Source organism: Mercenaria mercenaria, chromosome 18, assembly GCF_021730395.1.
Source record: "Mercenaria mercenaria strain notata chromosome 18, MADL_Memer_1, whole genome shotgun sequence".
NCBI classification, from domain to species: Eukaryota; Metazoa; Mollusca; class Bivalvia; order Venerida; family Veneridae; genus Mercenaria; species Mercenaria mercenaria.
This window is the reverse complement of record NC_069378.1, coordinates 62455324-62476223: the sequence shown is the minus strand read 5'-3', so window position 1 is coordinate 62476223 and position 20900 is coordinate 62455324. Positions and strand designations below refer to the sequence as shown.

The 20900-nt window shown below is 35.1% G+C and overlaps 1 protein-coding gene across 11 annotated transcripts in view; it reads right to left on the bottom strand.

Annotated features, from left to right (window-relative positions):
* Window positions 1-20900, bottom strand: part of LOC123538280 (uncharacterized) — a 196310-nt gene that overhangs the window by 43996 nt on the left and 131414 nt on the right. For 9 of the 11 annotated variants that reach the window (XM_053530383.1, XM_053530378.1, XM_053530382.1 and 6 more), the window contains 3 exons: window positions 19615-19657; window positions 18936-19028; window positions 13771-14376 (listed from right to left, as the gene is read on the bottom strand). In XM_053530383.1, the coding sequence (XP_053386358.1) occupies window positions 13771-14376; window positions 18936-19028; window positions 19615-19657 (742 nt within the window). Of the gene's footprint in view, window positions 1-13770; window positions 14377-15378; window positions 15430-18935; window positions 19029-19614; window positions 19658-20900 lie in introns of all 11 variants that reach the window. The other 2 variants (XM_053530386.1, XM_053530387.1) reach the window with 2 other exon arrangements.

Below are 20900 nucleotides of genomic sequence, written 5' to 3'. Positions count from 1 at the left end.
TTAATCTTAGATTTGAAGAGTAAGTAGGCTGAACTTCTGACCTGACAGATATTTCTATTTTAAGATACACCTTAAACTGATCACATGTCAACTTCAGTTGGTACAGTTGGCAGATTGTCTATCATTTTCAGAAGAATGGATTAAATCATGGTTGGTGTTGATTTTATTTTAAAACTGATATCAGATAAACAAAAAAAGATGTTAACCTCAGATTTTAATCATATCTTTCATTAATATGTATCATAATTATGTTTTCATTAATAAGAATTATATATAAATTAATAAGTGCTTTAGTGAGTATAAATTATTATGTAGAAGACTTGAGTCAAAAGAATATTTTTCTACTCACACAAGATTCTGTGTTATTTAATAGTATCATTATTAGCCACTTGACACACATGTCACATATTTTAATTGACATTGTAAAAGATTATATATAGTAACTAGTTTTATTGTATGAGTAGCTTTGCCAGACTGATACATTAATTAAAATATACCAGCATGGTATTTAGTATATATATTCTTTTTTATTTCAGAGTTGATGTTCTTCAAAACCTTATTGGTCTTCCTTATAATTTTTGTGATTCCCAAACATGGTGGATTTTCCTCCATGTATATTAATTAGACTGCACAAACTACCAAATCTGGGACATTATCTATAAAATTTTTTACTTGCAGAAGATTATTATTTTGTTATCTGAATATTGGCCTCTGCAAAATCTTTCAAGGTTGACATAATGGAGTATCCATGACCTTCATCCATGAGAAATAAGATGTTGTATAAAGTATTTTTTGAGGAAAAAGGTCAATTTTAACTTTATCATCCAACTGAATTCAATATGGAAAGTATGTAAACTCCAAACAACTTGCTGCCAGGCAGTGAGAGTTTAAAACTCAGATAAAATAAGCTTTAACTTTATGATGACGACTATGCAATCTAGTGAACAGAAAAATAACAGAAGGAGATTATTAAGGCTTTTTAAGAAAGGGAATGTGAATTCAAAAGTAGAACAGGAAGAGGTTGAGTTTATTCAGACTGAAGAAGATTCCTGTAAAAAGAAAAACGTGCTGGAAAGGTATTTAAATGATATTTATAAAAAGGAATGTGAAAAATCCAAAATGGAACAGGAAGATTTTGAGTTTATTCAGACAGAAGAAGATTCCTGTAAAAAGAAAAACGAGCCGGAATGGTATTTGAATGATGTTTATATAAAGGAATGTGAAAAATCCAAAATAGAACAGGAAGATTTTGAGTTTATTCAGACAGAAGAAGATTCCTGTAAAAAGAAAAATGAGCTGGAATGGTATTTGATTAACATTTATGAAAAGGAATGTGAATTCAAAATAGAACAGGAAGAGGTTGAGTTTATTCAGACAGGGATAGAGACTCTTGTGCAGGATCTTGTTGATGCTATACTAGCAGATGGTGCATTTGATAGACTATCTGACAGCATTGATAAAGATTCTTACCTAACAGAGAAAATGTATAAGGAAAAGAGTTTAGTTGAAGTCTATTTCCCCATAAAGAATGACTGTTCTCTTAAAAGATATGTAGCAGAAAATGCAAATTCCGTAAAATCTGTCAAGAGCACTATCATAAAGGTTGGTAGCTTTTATGATGGAACAAGGAACAACTTTCCTGATGAGTTTGACTTTATTTTTCCTGTTCTAGGCTTAACAAAACTCACTTTTTCACATCGTAAATTTCCTTTAAACTCTTACTTTTACAAAGCAATTTATAATGTAAATGAAGAGTCCTTTCAATACCAGAGTAAAAATGATCTAGTACCAAAAAAACTAGATTTTGAAAAATTTATAGGAAAACATGGTCCAGCATGCAAGATGCAGTTCATTTATAGAAATGGAGAACAAAGACCTATACATGTTGATCTTGTACCAGCAGTCAAGATTATTGATAGTAAAAGTCAACAGTGGTTTGTGGAGAAACTGTGGAAAAACATTCCGTAAAGAGATCTTATCAGCAGAAAGCTGCCTCATTGTAGGGGTGAATTTAGCATTTACTGAGATAGAGCAACATTTTATGAAGAATATTTTATCAAAGAGACATGTGAGAGTGTATAGGATCTTAAAGTATCTTGTGAATGGGCATGGGGATGATGAAGAATGTAAAAAACGCTCTATCCCTATTTGGTATTATACCTCATATCGTATAAAAATAATTATGATCTATCATCATGAATCCTGCACAAACACTGATACAGAAGACTTGGGACCTTGTGTTCTACAGGTGTTACAGGAAATTAGTACATATAATTGCCAATCCAAGTTTCCAAACTTTAATGGCGCAACGCTTGTTGAAGGTGAATTAAGTCTGTTACCAATCCTAAATTCAACAATAACAACTTTGCAGTCAATGCAAACAGCAGGTTACATGAGAGATAAAATCAAGTCAGTAACAGGACAATATTTGGACTCATATTATAAATAATAAGATACGAGACAAAAAAAGGAGAGTACAGTGCAGCTTCTCTTAAACAGCAAGCCAGGGAAGACAATTTGGTAGCTTAAGCAAGGAGACCCCTGATTGGAGGGGCAGCCAGTATATATGTATATATAATCACATGCCTCTGTCATTCTGGGCAGATTTCTTTGTTTCCCAGTACATTTAGTCTGCCAACATTTACAGTAACTTGTATTTCTAAAGCATCTGCCCACTTTAACAGATTGAATCTTTAGATAGAATGGTATCTGCCCACTTCTACAGTATAGTAAAAATGACTGTTTCTTTTTCGATTAACTCTTATCATTTTACCAGAATACATTGATGTGCATTTAACTTCACAATACTAATGGTCTTCTTTGCAATTGACAACTCGGGTTTGTGTTATAGTAAACAACAAAAATTATCGTTTTCGCTATTTTGATAGAAGGGAATCTACTCTACGCACTTTTTGTCTAGGCTAAAATCTAAGATCCTGTTACCTTCCATAAAAGATTGAGTGGTTTATATTTCTTTCAAAACAAAATTTTAACAGTATTTTGAGAAAGAAATATAAAAATATCATAAATATGTTGTTACTAATTAAAGATCAAGTGTTATCTTTTACCACAATCAAACTCAGAATAACAAAGTTGACACAAGGTTTTGTTTGTTTGTTTTGGGTTTAACGCTGTTTTTCAACAGTATACAGTCAATATTGTGGATGCGACCACGTGTCCTCAACGACCGTTTGTCTTTAACGACCACTTTGAATTCCCCCCGAACAATTTTACTATTAAAATATTTGTGCTAAATGACTTTTGTCTAACGCGACCAGCGACCGCTGATTTTCGGCAAATTGACTGACCTTTTTTGGTTAAGCAACCGCTAAAATTTAACTATGTCCATATTAAATCATCTTTACATCAAACACTGCCGCCGATTAATTATGAGAACGTGTTGACACTTAATTCTCGACTGCAAAAGGTGAGAAATGTAAGTAACATCTGATGGGATCCCGTAATCACTGTATAATTATTAGCGAGAGACCGATATGACCAATCATATTCGTCGTTGTTTTTAAGATCCGCCCATTTTTTCCAATAATAACTTGACCTTGATAAATAAGGAAAACCGCATATCGTGTTATACATGTATTGTAAGATATCCTATGTGTAATTGATTGATCTTGAATATGTCTAAACGGAAAGTGTTAACGTTGGATGATAGAGCTCGTGTGTTGGAATTAAGTAAGAACAAAAGTGCTCGTAAACTGACTGAAGAAATGGGCGTAGGAAAAACCCAGATCGAAAACATTCTGAAACGGAAAGCAGAAGTGTTGGAGGATATTGAAAACAATGTTTCAGGTGATCGTAAACGTGCGAGGAGAGTAACTGTTCACGAAGATGTAAACAATTTGGTATACGAGTGGTTTAAGGACGTGACTGCTAGGAGAATGCCCGTGTCTGGGCCTATCTTATGCACTCAAGCTCTTTAAGTTCGCGAGTGATCTTGGGGACATTAACTTTAAGGCATCGACAGGATGGCTTGTTTCGTTCTTGAAACGTAATAACATTGTGTGAAATTCAGCTGATTTTATCGAAGTAAAACACACACTTTATTACACTTTAAAGTTCTATTGATGTATGTAAATATTTCATGCATAGGTTAATCTTTATTCTGAAACACTTGCATAAAATGAAGAGAATTTCAAACTATTAAATTGATATGAATAACATATATTTTATCTGCATCCTTACCCAATGTGTCTCTTACATACACCACGTGAAAACTTAAGTCCAATATATTATGGCCATTTTCCGTACTTTGTCCTGAGAGACCGTTGTCTTAAGAGACCACTTTTTGCCTGTCCCTTAGGTGGTCTCTTAACACAAGATTGACTGTATTTTCAGTCATGTAACAGCGAGCAGTTAACCTAACCAGTGTTCCTGGATTCTGTAGGAGTACAAACTTGTTCTCTGCAAATAACTGCCAACTTTTCCACATGAATCAGAGGTGAAGGACTAATGATTTCAGACACAATGTCGTTTATGAAATAGTCAAGGAGAACGATGCTGATAATTACTGGCCATTTGATCATAACAAAAAGACCAATCACCATCACACCTTTTTGTATCAGTTTGAATTGAGAAGCTCATGTCATTTTGTATTTTCATCGACTATAGATGAATCAAAATATGTCTTTCATTTTCAAGTTTGGCATTTCTACTTTCATTTTCTTTACTTCCGGAAATAGCTGAAGGTCAAGTGACGTCATTTTCTGTGTTGTCAAAAACATGTACATGTCTGGTGAGATTGCAAAAATATGTACCAGCTGTCCTAAGGATATCTAAAAGCCACTGTATCACGGAGTCAAAATAAAGCCTATCAGGGAAATATTTGGGTTTCCATACCTATAGCTGACACTTTCTTTATGACCAGAGCATTGTGAAATAGGAAAGTACTATACAGTGCAACCTCTGTAGAGCAACATCCTTTGGGAGACACAGATATTGACCTCTGTTGACAGGTTGTTGCTCTATTGATAGTAAATTTCAGCTATTGGAAATTTTGATAATGCTGTTATGGAGAGGTTTATGCTGTAGAGAGGGCCGCTCTGTAGAGGTTGCACTGTATATATTTTCCTTAACAAATTTTGTATGTTTTTCAAAAACTATTTTGTTAAAAGCTGCAGACATGTTCTCTTTGTTCAATGAATTCTTGCTTAGTTTGTAGGCAGTTCAGTGGGTATATATATAGCAATGTTGTTTTTTTTTCAAATAAAAAAAATACACCATTGAAAGAATAATTATGCACATATTGAAGACTGAATGTATATACAGTTGAAATTCTATGTCTCAAACTGGCTTATCTCAAAATTCAAGCTATGTGGAAAACATTTTCAAGTCTACCTTTACAGTAAAATCATTTAATTTCGCAGGCATGAAATTTCGTGGTTTTGCATGGTCAAAACAGCAATTTTGTTGGATTGTAAATTCATGGATTTCAAGTTTTGAACATAAAATGAATGGTAATTTTACTTGTTCATTTGGATCTAATTTCATGGATTGTCACAACCACAAAATCCACCAAAATAAGTCCCCCACGAATATTAATGATTTCACAGTATGCTGGAAAATTTTGTTATGGACTGAAATGCACATAGTTCTGAATAACTCAATGTGCTTTGATATATGTAATGATTATCGCTTCGAAATTAACTATCCTTCATTAGTTTTATACTTCATTGGTTTCTATTGTATATGTTTTGGCGGGCTTTTGCACGAACATTTCGTGCAATTCTGCCAGTATATATATGTTTTTTCGCGCTTTATCTCCACTCGAGGTTAAAATTTGGCAGCAAACATACGTTTATGAAGTTATAATGTCCGACCAAGAAAATGGCGACGAAAGATCTTCTGATTTGAGGAAACAAGTTGCGCAGGAATTGAAAGGATTTTTTGACGAGAAATTCGCTGATCTCAAACGTGATCTGAAGGAGGATTCTGAGTGGACAGCTGAAAACGTCAAGAAGAAGGTACGGAGTGATAATTACATTTCATTCAAGAGCATTTCTAATAAGAAACAGTTTCAATTTAATTCTGAAATTTCGGATTTGCTTGACACTACTAAGAAAGCCATATTTAAGTCTCAGAAACGCCTCTAAAGCTCAAGAGTATTTGAATGAAGCTCAGCAAAAATTACATCATAGAAATAAGTTGATTAGAATCGCAGATTCCTCACCGTCTGGATGGTCCACGATAGCAGAGTATGAGCAAATAGATGTTGCCAGTGACTCCGACAATGATAAAAAGATACGTAGGGCTGAGGAGAGGGCCAAGGCAAAATTGGAAAAATCCAAGCGGTTTGACACAACCCCCGACATTAACAGTCGTAATTCATCTGACAATAATTCTTTTTGAAGTTTTCGGAAGACTACAGGAAGACCTACCATGGCGGGACAACAAGGAAGGTTTATCCAAAGAGAAGTCATCTGCTTCTTATGTGGGAACTCCGGTCATTTCGCTTCCGGTTGCGCAGCAAGGTTACAGCCATCACTTGTGCAGAACGCAACCTTTACAGGACCCATGGGAAGTAACTTCTCGCGACTGCCGTCAGGTCCAGTCACCTCATCAGAGACCACAGCGAACAAGCCCCAATCAGCAGATAAGCAATGCCAGTGATTTTCAATGTGAGGACGATAAGTACTTGCTTTTGTCAGATAATTTATCAGACGATAATATAGATTTTCACACACTCTTCTGTAAATCAATTGAGAGTTTGCTTACCGTATCAGATGCCTCGGTAAAGGGCCGATTAAAAGACTGTTTTTCATTTTGGAAAGATACTATTAAGGCGGATACTGACATTTTATCTGTTATACAAGACGGCTATGTTATACCTTTTACTAATAAACCTCCTCCTTTCGTTATGAAAAATAACGCTTCTGCTTTAAAAAATCAAGACTTTGTAGAGAATACAATTGACCAACTAATAAAAAAGAAATGTGTATACGAAGTCCCGTTTGTGCCGCAAAATGTAAATCCTCTTTCAGTAGCTTCAAATAATACTTCGGGAAAAAAGCGCTTGATTTTAGACCTAAGTGTTTTGAATTCGTATGTTAAAAAGCAAAAGGTTAAATTTGAAGATTTTAAGGTTGCAAAAGAATATTTAATGCCTGGTGGCTTTATGTATAAATTTGACTTGACTTCTGGTTACCATCATTTCTCTGTTAAGCCCATACACCACACACACTTGGGGTTTTCTTGACCTTTCAACAGAAAAAACAAATATTTTGTCTTTTCTGTACTCCCATTTGGATTATCGTCAGCGCCTTATATCTTTACTAAAGGTCTACGCCCTCTTGTAAAATTTTGGCGGTCGAGTGGTCTAAGAATTGTTATTTTCTTAGACGATGGTTGGGGAATAAATGCAACTTTTGATTTAGCGCAGGCTGATGCAAATTTTGTATTTAGCACTTTAAAGCAAGCGGGGTTTTTAGTTAATCTGGAGAAGTCTATTTTTCTTCCAGTTGAATGCTTAGAATGGCTTGGCTTAGTCTTAGATCTTAAGTCAGCACGTTTACGTATTCCTCTCAGGCGGATTGAAAATACTGTAGACTGTCTCACTAAACTATTACAAGCTTTTCCGTATTCGTCCGCAAGAAAGTTGGCGCAGCTGTCCGGAAAAATCATCTCTATGGCACCAGTCCTTGGTAATGTGTGCTTGTTACAAACTAAAATTCTTTTTAGTAAAATTGAATCAAGGGTCACGTGGGATCGAACCTTAGATATATCAGATTGTTTTACTTGCCTAAAATTTTGGGAAAATGTTTTTTCCTCCAGTTTTAGTAAAAAGCTTTTCCATGAATATTTACCATCTCGCATTGTGTATTCAGATGCCTCAGCAACTGGCGGTGCGGCTTACATAGAATGCGATAATGCCATAGCTCATAAAGTTTGGTCTGAATCTGAGAAATCTCGCAGTTCTACATTCAGAGAATTGTTAGCTATTAACTTCTCACTATGTTCATTCAAAGATCAGCCGGCAGGCAAGCATGTCATATGGAATACGGATAGTAAAAACTGTGTACAAATTATTCAGAAAGGTAGTATGAATGTTGAATTACAGACTTTGGCGTTGGAGATTTTTACAGTGTGTGCTATTAATGGTATTTCCATCGAACCAAAATGGATCAGTAGGTCTAGTAATACGCATGCAGATGAATTAAGTAGATTCATAGATTATGATGACTATGGAGTAACTCCTGAATTTTTTGAATTCATTGATAGTATATTCGGTCCGCATGATGTTGATCGTTTTGCTAATGATTATAATTTCAAGTTACCCCGCTACAATTCTTTGTTTTGGTCCCCAAGTACAGAAGCCGTAGACGCATTTTCAGTATCATGGAAAGAGGATAATAACTGGTTGGTTCCACCAGTTTATTTGATTCCAAAAACCCTGAATTTTTTGTTACACTGTAAGGCAAAAGGAACTATAGTAGCTCCTTACTGGCCTTCAAGTCCATTTTTTCCTCTTGTATTTTCAGAGAGAAGTTTATTCAAGGACTACATTTCTGATATTCTCTTATTTGATAATCCAGAGGGTATTTATACGCAAGGTCGTAACAAAGAATCGATTTTTGGTTCACCTAGCTTCACCAGTAAAGTACTTGTAATAAGAATGGAATGTGTTTAAATGAAAGTTTATCAGCTTTTAACACAACGATTGCTTTAGAATATTTCACGAGACATTTGTGCTAGTATATTTATACTTATTTATGTAATTAGTCATTTCTTCATGTGAGGAAGCCATCCAGCTGGCTTACGGAAGGTCGGTGGTTCTACCCAGGTGCCCGCTCGAGATGAAATAATGCACGGATGGGCACCTGGGGTCTTCCTCCACCATTAAAGCTGGAAAGTCGCCATATGACCTATCATGTGTCGGTGCGACGTTAAATCCAAAAAAAAAATATGTCCTTTCGTGTAATTGTTTCATATATCACAAAACATTTAAATGCAATATTACAGGTTTGTTTAATACTGAGAGGTGGAATGATGTTAGAAGACATTCGAAATTCGTTCAACCAGACCTTTTCTCAGCAGTTAAAGAAGCATGTATACGTGGGAAGGAACCATCCACAACACGGAATTATTCTCTCGCCTTCAAGAATTTTAGTAAGTGGTGCGAAAAAATGAAACTTTCAAATTTACCCGCTTCTCCTACAACCGTAGCGCTTTATTTAGTGTCTACTATTCAAGGCAAACATTTGTGTAGTAAATCTAAACTAAATTCTATTTTTTATGCTATTAATTGGGCGCATAATTTGTCGTTTTCATTAAATCCTTGTACCGATGAGTGGCTAAAATTATGTTTAACGGTTGCATAAGAATTGCTTCAAAGCCTATTAGCAAGAAGGAGCATATTACCACAGATATTTTAAAACAGTTTATCACGCACTTTGCTGCTGAGAACAGTTCCTTGTTAGACTTGAGATTAATGTGTTTATTAGTTTTGACATTTGCAGGATTTTTTCGTATTAGTGAATCTTTGAATATCAAAAGATCAGACATTCAATTCTTTGACACGCATTGTGTAATCTTCGTAGAAATATCATAGACTGATGTTTTAAGGGACGGAAACACTGTTGTTTTTGCTCGTACGGGACATTTCTCCTGTCCCGTTTTAATTCTCGAGAGGTACTTGTTGGAAGCTGAAATAAAACCAGAATCAAAAGAATTCATATTTAGACAAGTGCACTTTTGTAAAACTAAACATAAATACATTTTGCGTAAAAAATCTACCAATCCACTTTCTTACTCCTCTGTACGTGACTTGTTTAAAGACAAGATTGCAAAGTTAGGTCTTGATCCTTCTCGGTATAGTTTACATAGCTTTAGTCTCTTTGAACTTAGACTTATAAACATGTACTTATCTTGTGTGTGATAAGTGATTGCTATGTAGAATTAACATTGTATTTGTATTAGAGAGAATGTGTTTTGAAAATAGATCAATGATATTTTCAAATAATTAATATTTCCATTATTTCTATTAGAATATAATGAACTAAAAGCTATTTCTTGTTTCATGATTCATTTGATTCGACGTAATAGATTCAGTTTCATAGCTTTTTTGTGCTTGTTCGCAAGAGGCAGTTGTTACATGACGACTAATATGTTGTCATTACTTATGCTCTGCAAGTAACGGAGTAACACTTTGTATGTGCTCTGGCGGAATGTCACCTATTTCTTTTTCTTTCTTTCTTTTTTTTTTTTTTTGTGCTGTGCTAGTGGCGGAATGCCACATGGCGGCGGAATGTTACTACTTTGTGTTCTGCATGTGTCTGAATGCTACCTTTCATTTATGTGCTCTGCGAGTGGCGGTATGCCACGTGGTGATGGAATGTCACCATTTTTTGTGCTCTGCAAGTGGCGGAATGCTACTCATTTTTTATGTGCTCTGCAGTGGCGGAATGCCACATGGCGGCGGAATGTTACTACTTTGTGTTCTGCATGTGTCTGAATGCTACCTTTCATTTATGTGCTCTGCAAGTGACGGAATGCCACGTGGTGATGGAATGTCACCATTTTTTGTGCTCTGCAAGTGGCGGAATGCTACTTATTTTTTATGTGCTCTGCAGTGGCGGAATGCCACATGGTGATGGAATGTCACCATTTTTTGTGCTCTGCAAGTGGCGGAATGCTACTCATTTTTTTATGTGCTCTGCAAGTGGCAGAATGCCACGTGGTGATGGAATGTCACCAATTTGTGCTCTGCAAGTGGCGGAATGCTACTTATTTTTTATGTGCTCTGCAAGTGACGGAATGCCACGTGGTGACGGAATGTCACCATTTTTTGTGCTCTGCAAGTGGCGGAATGCTACTCATTCTTTTATGTGCTCTGCAAGTGGCAGAATGCCACGTGGTGATGGAATGTCACCAATTTGTGCTCTGCAAGTGGCGGAATGCTACTTATTTTTTATGTGCTCTGCAAGTGACGGAATGCCACGTGGTGACGGAATGTCACCAAATTGTGCTCTGCAAGTGGCGGAATGCCACGTGGTGACGGAATGTCATCACTTCTTGTGTGCTCTGCAAGTGGTGCATGGTCACAGCTGCTTTGTGCTCAGCAATTAGTGGTATGCTTAAATATTCATTTTTTACTTTTTTCAGTATACATAACAATTTTCATCATATGCATCGAAAAATATTTAACCAACAGTACAATTTAGTGTACAATATTAAAGAGGTGCCTTTTAAGTCATGTAATTATGCATATTCTGCAAAGAGAATGATTCTTTATTTTGTTATAGATAAAATTAAAAGCATTTAAAATGATTCTTTGATCTAATATCTCGTGTTTTTAATAGTTTCTGATTCAACCGCTTTTTTATTTTGTAAGTTTTGACAATTGATTTTTTGAACTTGTATACGGCATCATTCCATTGTCAATATATTAAAATGCTTAGTCGGTCATTTTGTTTCAATGGTGTTTCACAGTCTATTTCAGACGAAACTAATTTCATAAACAGTAAAGATACAGCGTTTGTGCTGGAAGTCTTCATTTTCTGTCGATTGAAGTCTATATGGGAACAAAATTATCATCTAGACGAAAGTTGATACATAAAGGAGACAACATGGAATGGTTATGGTAATTGTATCCGTATAAGTATATTTTAAATATGAATTTTATTACTCTCTTTGTTTGCTCGATATTTGCTGCCAAATATATACCTTAAACCTATTCATGTTTTGGTTTTATGTTATTAGTTAATTGAGATAAGAGAATAATTAATTTACTCACAGCTTTAGCGTGAGTAAATGTAATTATTATCGCTTCGAAATTAACTATCCTTCATTAGTTTTATACTTCACTGGTTTCTATTGTATATGTTTTGGCGGGCTTTTGCACGAACATTTCGTGCAATTCTGCCAGTATATATATATATAGGTTTTTTCGAGCTTTATCTCCACTCGAGGTTAAAATTTGGCAGCAAACATACGTTTATGCCCACCCTCCCTCCCAGTTAAATTTGATAATTTGGTAAATTTGTTCGAGGCTTTCAACTCTTAAGAGGGAACCGCTTTAACAGTCATTTAGTTGTCATTATGATTTCCATATTTTAAAGTGAAATGATTAATTTTAAATATATTGCTTTGTAGCACAATAGATGTAAAATAGGTATTTCATTTTATAGCATCTATATGTTAACATAATTTTCACATTTATATTAGTGTCGTTTCAGATTTTTACAATCACACAAAGTCATCCCAAGAGACGAGGGCACTGTCGAGGACAACATAAATTTGACATATTGTATTGTTGAATATTTACTCCGCGATACATTGTTCGCGATATTTGCTGCCAAATATATACCTTAAACCTATTCATGTTTTGGTTTTATGTTATTAGTTAATTGAGATAAGAGAATAATTAATTTACTCACAGCTTTAGCGTGAGTAACTATATTTTACATGTTATAATGTACAACTGAGATTTTGTTCAATTTGCAACATTTTTCATATTATGCAATAAAAATTATCAAAATATTGTTTGTATTCATCAAATCCTCATACGTTTTTAAAATTACGAGGTCTGGAGTACCTTCATATTTCACCAATATTCCACAGAGGTTTGAACTTGTGACCTGAAAGCTTTTGCCCAAAATTTCAGTAAGGGAGGGTGTGGTGTGTGTGTTGGGAGTGGCAGAAGATCACTATAATTGCATTTATCATATAGCATAAGCCAGTTTATAGTACTTTACTCTGATTTTTATAACAGATGGTAAACTGTACTAAAGCAACACCTCCATTTCACACATTCTTTTTTAGATTGATCTATCAAACAATATGCTTTAAACTTACAGCCAGATACCCATCAAACTGTTCTGCGAGTGTTCAAGGAAATAGTGAAATATAAATGTTTTTACAATAAAAAAAATTAAATGGCGGCTTAGGTTATGACTCTTGTATACAACTATGCTAAGTTTATCTGTAACTCTAAACAATACATCCAATAACAGCTGATAAACACTTTTTACAAATAACACAAAACAAAAAACTTTTCACCATCACAAAATACTTAAAGCCAAAAAAAAACTGCCCAAATTACCACTTCACATGAAATACTGTGATAAAATTTCAAAACACAACAGTGACTTTAGCTGTTATTTAACCCTTACTATGCTTGACAGGATCGATTCTGTCTTTGCGACCAACACAGATCTTGATCAGCCTCCACATCCATGCAGGCTGATAAAGATCTGCACTGTTCACTATGCAGTCAGTATCTTTTTGGTAAACACCCTTAACAGTTAATAGTACCATCCAATTTTAAAGACAGATCATTAAAGAATTTAGCAAGGTAAGGGTTAACATTTTGATATGTGAAGATTTGTCTAAAATTAGCTATGTCACAACCTTGTCCTTTGAAGTTCTTCAAAAGCAACACGACACAGAAAGCAACATTGAGATACCAGTACAAGACAATCTGTATCATTTACAAAAAGCTATACCCTGGTAAATATGAAAACACAAAACTTTGTGTCACATGTTGATTGCATGAATTGTGAATAGTGTGTGCCTTGAACATATATAGTCAGTTTCATACCTGTAAACATCGCAATTCCAGGCTCCATCATACAGCTTGTAGAACCCCTAATTTAGTCTGCTGCATGCAGCATGAATAGGGAATCAACCCATCCTAATCAGTGAAACTTATTATGACACAAGCTACTGTACAAAAAACAAATGTAACATGCAAAGCCACCATGTGCAATAACAGAAGCTATCCAAATGCCAGACAGGCCACATTCCACATTTAAATACCTCTGTAATTTTTCAGTATCATTATTTTCTCCTGCCACAGAATCGTCTATAGCAGTGCTCTCCATAGGAATGGCAGATTCGGCAGCTCTTGGGGTCTTTAAAAAGGAGGCATTTTCTATATCCTCTGTGATTGGTTCCAACTGCTGGTTGTCATTGGTTACAAGCACTTCCTGTGTAGACCAAACCATTTCGTTTGTAGCAAAAGGGGTTTCAGGTGAATTGACCGGAGTTCCTTTAGAGACTGGTTGGGTTTCTATAGAACCAGTGTTGGTGTCTATCGAAACGGTTGTTGGCTCTGTGCCAACTGTTTTAGCCTTCTCAACAGCTTCTATTTTCGGTTCTTTTTTAATAGTTTGTGGACTTTCAGCAGGTTTTATAGGATCCTCCGTACTTGCAGTGACAGAGGTCTGATAAGATTCTGCATCACTTTCTGCTGCCTCTTGCAGATCATCTTTTGGAGATAGTTTCTTGCTGATTTTGAGCTGTGATTTGCCACTTGATGTTCCGGAGAGCACCGCGTCTCTGACTTGACCTGGCAGTGTGTAAGGTAGCGGCACACCATGGTCCGTGCTTGCCCTACTTTGTACCTCAGACTGAGTGTCCTGTCTACAGAGGGTAATAGTGAAATTTGAAAATTATATAATTGCAAGGAACATACTACAGTTTATTGGGTAAATATGCAGGTAAGCACTTTCAGTTTGGAAAATAGAAAAATACAAAATAGGTGATGATACATGACACAAAATTATTCCTGCTTTTGCACCAAGACTATTGTGCATTTTATTCGACCTGGCGGGGTGGAGTTAATCTCTGACTTATGCAAATAATGGCAATCTTAAAAAAAAGAGCAAAATAGGTAGAGAAAATACAATTGTTTAATTCTGTAATCTTCAGCAACCAACAACTAAAATTCAATGCTACATTGCTTACATGTACTACATACTCTGCACAATAATGCAGTGGACCGTCGCAAAACCCACCCCACCAGGTCAAATAAAATGCACTATATCAGAAGTCTATAGGAAGTGACCAGGCAAATATGAAGGGCCACAATGAACTTTGACCCCCTCATTATTATAGGTGAACAACTGTCAGGGGTAAAAAAAAAATTCCCCTAATAACTAACAATAAGCTGGACACTCAAGATTTTCAAAATGTATGCACATTATGCAGCTTAAATGAGCTGCGCCATGGGAAAACCAACATAGTGGTTTTGCGACCAGCATGGATCCAATCCAGCCTGTGCATCCGCGCAGTTTGGTCAGGATCCATGTTGTTTGCTAACAGTTTCTCTAATGGCAATAGGCTTTAAAAGCGAACAGCATGGTCGCAAACCCACAATGTTGGTTTTCTCATGGCATGGCTCATATATATCCCCTAACCTCATTATGAGTGCTCACAGCAAGCAGACATAACTTTACACTGATGGAATAGGGAGTAGGTTCTGGAAAAAGTGTTCAAAGGATAAAGGAATAAAAGCAAAACTGTCTTTTTTTTTTCCTTCACTTTTTCATAAATATGACAGTTTTGCTCTGCATTCCCAAAATATATTTGGAAAACATGTTAACTTTAGGTCGGGTATGCAATCTACATACATGTCATTGTTACCTTAGCAGCGAAAGTTTCGTTTTATAAAAAGACTTCACTGTTAGAATATCCCTGAAAAACATTTCAAGTATTGAATTCTTTGATATATCAGAATATAGAGCTATTACAAGACCACAGACATGAATGTTTGAAAACATCAGCAATGCTTTGTTAAGGTTGTAGACCCGTTATGACAACTGGCAATTTCTGTGCAATTGAGTACTGTATTATCATATGCATCCTTTCTGCCATAACAGAAAATTACATTGTCATAACAACCAAAGAATGCTGAAACAGCACTCTAAGATTATGCTATCACACCGAAAATGCTAATTTTCATTATGGGTACATTACCTTAAAGCAGCTATTCTCTTACCCAGTTGTCTCCCCTTACACTCAAATAGGCCTCTGTCGTATGCATAGTGCTAAGAGAGATAACTGCTGTTAGGAAAAACTTGCAATCACCTTTGCAATGGTCTCTCCTTACACTCAAACAGGCTTTTGCCATACGCATAATGCTAAGAGAGATAACTGCTCTTGGGACAAACTTGCAATTACCTAAGTATGCAATTGTCTCCCCTGACATTATAGAAAAGTCATAACCTCAAGCACTGGCAAGGTCAGTCCCTTTCCATAACAAAAGTATCTATAAATGTTGTCACAACACATTCAGATACATAACTTACTTTCTTTGCATCACTGTCATTACTCAATTAAACAAGTTAAAATCAAATAAAGCTACATTTATCTTATATCAAATATGCAATTACTGAAATAACATTTTGAAAAGAGGTCTAGATGTATACCTCAGAATATGACCTTTATAACCCCCCACCCCAAACAACAATTTTGTTTTCTACTAAAATGAGTTAAAAGGAAATCTAAAGCCTTTAAAGTCAATTCTCAACCAAAGACTAAAGGTTGTGAATCAGGTAATGACAATTTGAGATTTATACTGCATAACATATTCTCCATATGTGACTGCAGAATTCCCCAACTTGAAATGGAAAGCCATGTGTACACAGAACGCCGAAGAATGCTAAATAAGCATACGAGGACAATGTTAATTCGCAGATTATTGACTGTTGTAACTGGTGTGTTTCTTTAATGACAAACCTTATCTTATAAAAGACTTTCCAAATATTTCAGTACAATGTGACACAATATCTAATATACCTTAGAATTACTCCTTCCATATTTTTACTTGTCATTTTACTATGATCCCTGTCTAAACCTGCACTTCTGAAATATTTTAACTGAATTTAAAACATCTAGGACAGTCCGTGAATTTCGTTGTGTTTTGACTAACATGCAGAAGTCATGTTACCTTGCTTTCTTGTAATAAAGAAATTCTGAAGTTGAAGTTAAATATATGTATATATATATATATACAAGCAAATAGTTGCAACACTTTATCGTCAACATCAATTTTAATAGGCCAAAACGAAAAGAAAAGAAAAAACAGGAAGGAAATCAGTAAGCTGGAAAAAATAATGCAATTATGACTTCAAAATCAAGTAAAAGATTAATTATAAAGATAATCTTAAGTTAATGTGACCTTTTCTTAAAGACAACACATAGATTACCTAAGTTTCATAGCGTCAACCTTTGCAGAATTCTTTCTGTTTCCACTTGTGGGTGTTCTGCATTTAAATATCACAAAGAACAATATTTCTTTTACATTAAAATCATATAGAAAAATAACTGACTTCTTTCCTGTGACTCTACTTGCATAAAAGAACAATTGTAGCATTTAAAATGTATTTTCTGCTCACTTTAAAAGGTAAAACTCCAATACAGTGACAATATTTCCCGGTCACTTTAAAAGGTAAAACTCCAATACAGTAACAATATTTCCTGGTCACTTTAAAAGGTAAAACTCTGATACTGTAACAGTATTTCCTGCTCACTTTAAAAGGTAAAACTCTGATATAGTAACAGTATTTCCTGCAAATTTTGAAAGGTAAAACTCCGATACAGTAACAATATTTCCTGCAAATTTTGAAAGGTAAAACTCCGATACAGTAACAATATTTCCTGCTCACTTAAAAAGGTAAAACTCCGATACAGTAACAATATTTCCTGCTCACTTAAAAAGGTAAAACTCCGATACAGTAACAATATTTCCTGCTCACTTAAAAAGGCAAAACTCCGATACTGTGAGTAACAATAATTCTTGTTCATTTAGAAAGTAATACTCTGATACAGTAACAATATTTCCTGCTCACTTTAAAAGGTAATACTCCAAAAACAGTAACAATATGAATTTTCCTGTTGACTTAAAAAAAATTAATACTTCCATAAAGTAACAGTATTTCATAACAACTATGAACAATTTATACAACAGCTGATTTTAAGTTTTTGATTGGCTGTACAAATATCTGAAACACAAATACAACATTCTGCACAAGATACCGGATATTGACAGCCATGTTTGGTTGAAAGAACACATCATCTTCAGGATCTAAACTATAATTTGATGGGCTGAAATGTAATCAACCTTAAGTTGCTTTTCTTGGCTTACAAAATTAGAATTGGGCCGATATCTGCATTTTTGAGTAAAGTCAGATTTTTAACTGATTTTTTCCTGCTGGAAATTTTTGTTTTTCAAAACCTGTTTACTATAAAAATTAGTCTGGCAATCACTGATTTTAAGGCTGATTTACATGTATTTATTCTGTTGGATTTAACGTCGCACTGACACAATTTTAGGTCATATGGCGACTTTCCAGCTTTAATGGCGGAGCAAGACCCAAGGTGCCTCTCTGTGCATTATTTTATCATGAGCGGGCACTTGGGTAGAGCCACCGACTTTCCGTAAGCCAGCTGGATGGCTTCCTCACATGAAGAATTCAACGCCCCGAGTGAGGCTCAAACCCACATCAATGAGGGGCAAGTGATTTGAAGTCAGCGACCTTAACCACTTGGCCACGGAGGCCCTTTGATTTTACAATTGAAGTCAACGATCTGACTTATCATATTGGTGAGAAAATACTGTAATAGATTTACAAATTTGCGTTCCCTGAATACCTAATTTTCTAGGTTATAGAACTCCTCTTCAGATGGCATGGCGGAGATCAAATATCCCTTATACTGACTTATCTAACTGTTTTTTTGATGCTACTGAAGTTCATATTCTACATGATGTATCAATAATTCAAAGGTCTCCCGCTGAAAAATTTAATGCCAAACCTACATTTTATGCCATTTTAGGATTTTTGCATCACTGAAAGTGGACTTTAATTTAGACTAATTTGATCACTTTATCAAATAACAAACCACAACTAGTGGTGGAAAAAAAGGTGTAAAAAGCTAAGAAGCTAGAATAACAAAAACTTTAGACAAAAATGCAATTTATTCTGCAGAAAATTTTGTTATTCTAGGAAAAATAGCCGTTTTATCTGGATACAAATTTGTAATTTTGAGAATTTCATGAATGGTTCATTTGTTTGTTGGGATTAAATTTCATGGATTGACAAAACTGGGAAATCCACGGAAATTGTCCCCTGGAAAGATTTGGGACAAACTTTCAACCTCACTAAAATATCAGATTACACAGTGAATATATTTCAATTTACCTTCCACTTCTCCTTGATTTTCTACTGGAAGAGCTGCGGTCTGATATTGTGGAGAATCCATCTGTCTCCTTCATCCTCTTCCTGAATGTCGAGCTATAAATATCAGTCAATAAGACTGTTAGATATTTATAAATATTTAGTTTTACATCACACTAACACGATCATAGGTCATATGGTGACACTCCTACTCTTGATGATGGAAAAACAAACCAAAGTGTCCCCTCAGGCATTATTTCTGGCATGTGTAGGTGCCTGGTTAGAACCACCAGTCTTCCATAAGTAAGCTGGATAGCTGGTGTTACATCCTCCGCAAGGTTACAAACCTACAGCATTGGATGGCAAATGATTCTAAGCCAGGGACCTTAACCACTCGGTCACAGAGGCACCAGCTAGATTGATAATGGTACAAACAGACTCCTAAATTGAAAATATAACTTCCAATTTCATCAATGCTACTTGCTTCCTATACAAAACAAAAGAAAACAAATTCAGACAGAATACAAGTATATCCTGTGTAAGCCAAAATATACCTGTCCCTTTTTGAATCACATTGTATTTCTTAAAACTGATATTAATTTTTATTATCGCAGTCATCTTTCTACTTTAATAAGATTAGTTTCCCTTAGTGTATCTGTTTAGATGTAAGATATTTTCGAAGACAGATTATTATAATACTTACGCTGTGCCCCTTGACCTTGGAGTAAGAGGACCATCCTTCTTACCTATAAAACAAACACAGCCATAAATAACAACACCAACAGTTGGTTTTTTGGTTATTTGTTTTGGGTTTAACTCTGTTTTTCGACAGTATTTCAGTCATGTGACGGCGGGCACTTAACCTTACCAGTATTCCTGAATTCTGTACTAGTACAAACCTGTTCTCCGCAAGTAACTACCAACTTCCCCACATGAATTAGAGGTGGAGGAAGAATGATTTCAGACACAATGTCTTTTATCATATTGTCACAGAGAACATACCCCTCACCCGGGGTTCAAACTCGCGACCTTGTGATCGGTAGACTGGCGCTCTCCCTATAGAGCTAAGCAGGCAGGCTACAACACTAACAGGGTTGCCTAAAAGAAGGCATAAGTATAAAAATAACCTATACAAAAGAAAATAATTAATAAAACTATAAAAAAAAAAAAAATCAAGCAAGCAAACCTGCATGCTGGTAACTTACTTACTGTGAAATCTATAATATTCATGGGGGAATAATATTTGTGGATTTCGTGGTTGCATTAATCCATAAAAATGAGTCGCAATGAAGACATACAATTCTAATTTAATTTTACCTTCAAAGGTTGAAATGCTCAAATTTATATCACTCTGATGTACCCGTTTTGGTTTGAACCACGAAATTTTATGCCCATAAAATAAAATGATTTCACAGTATCTTGAAGTTAAATTACTGCAAAATAATTTTGAACTTCTTTTAGATAACAAAGTGAACATTCTAGTTTCATAATACAAAATCTATTCAAAGATTATAACTCTCTACACAAAATCAAATTATCATGTGACATATAAACAAATGAATTCTAACTACCCGGATTTTCCTGACATAGTGAGAAGTAACATGTGATATTGCACAGATGTACCCCAGTACTGAAGATCCATACATAAAATTATGTGGTGTCTCAGTACTGCAGGTCTGTATGCAAAAAATTATGATGTACTTCAGTCCTGAAGATTTGTGCATAAACTATGATGTATCGCAAAGATCTGTGCATAAAATTAAGATGTAACTCAGTAATGAAGATCTGTGCATAGAATTATGAGGAATCCCAATCAGGGGTGTGGAATTCCTATATATCCGACTAATGTCCCTTAACTCGGGACTTTTTGTTGCTGGACAAAATTTATAATGCATTTTTTCATTCCATCTGTCCGCGAAGAAGCATGTATTTTCAAGTATAAATTGCGTTAAAAATAATAGAGTAATACTGTTGCTTGAAATTTATTAC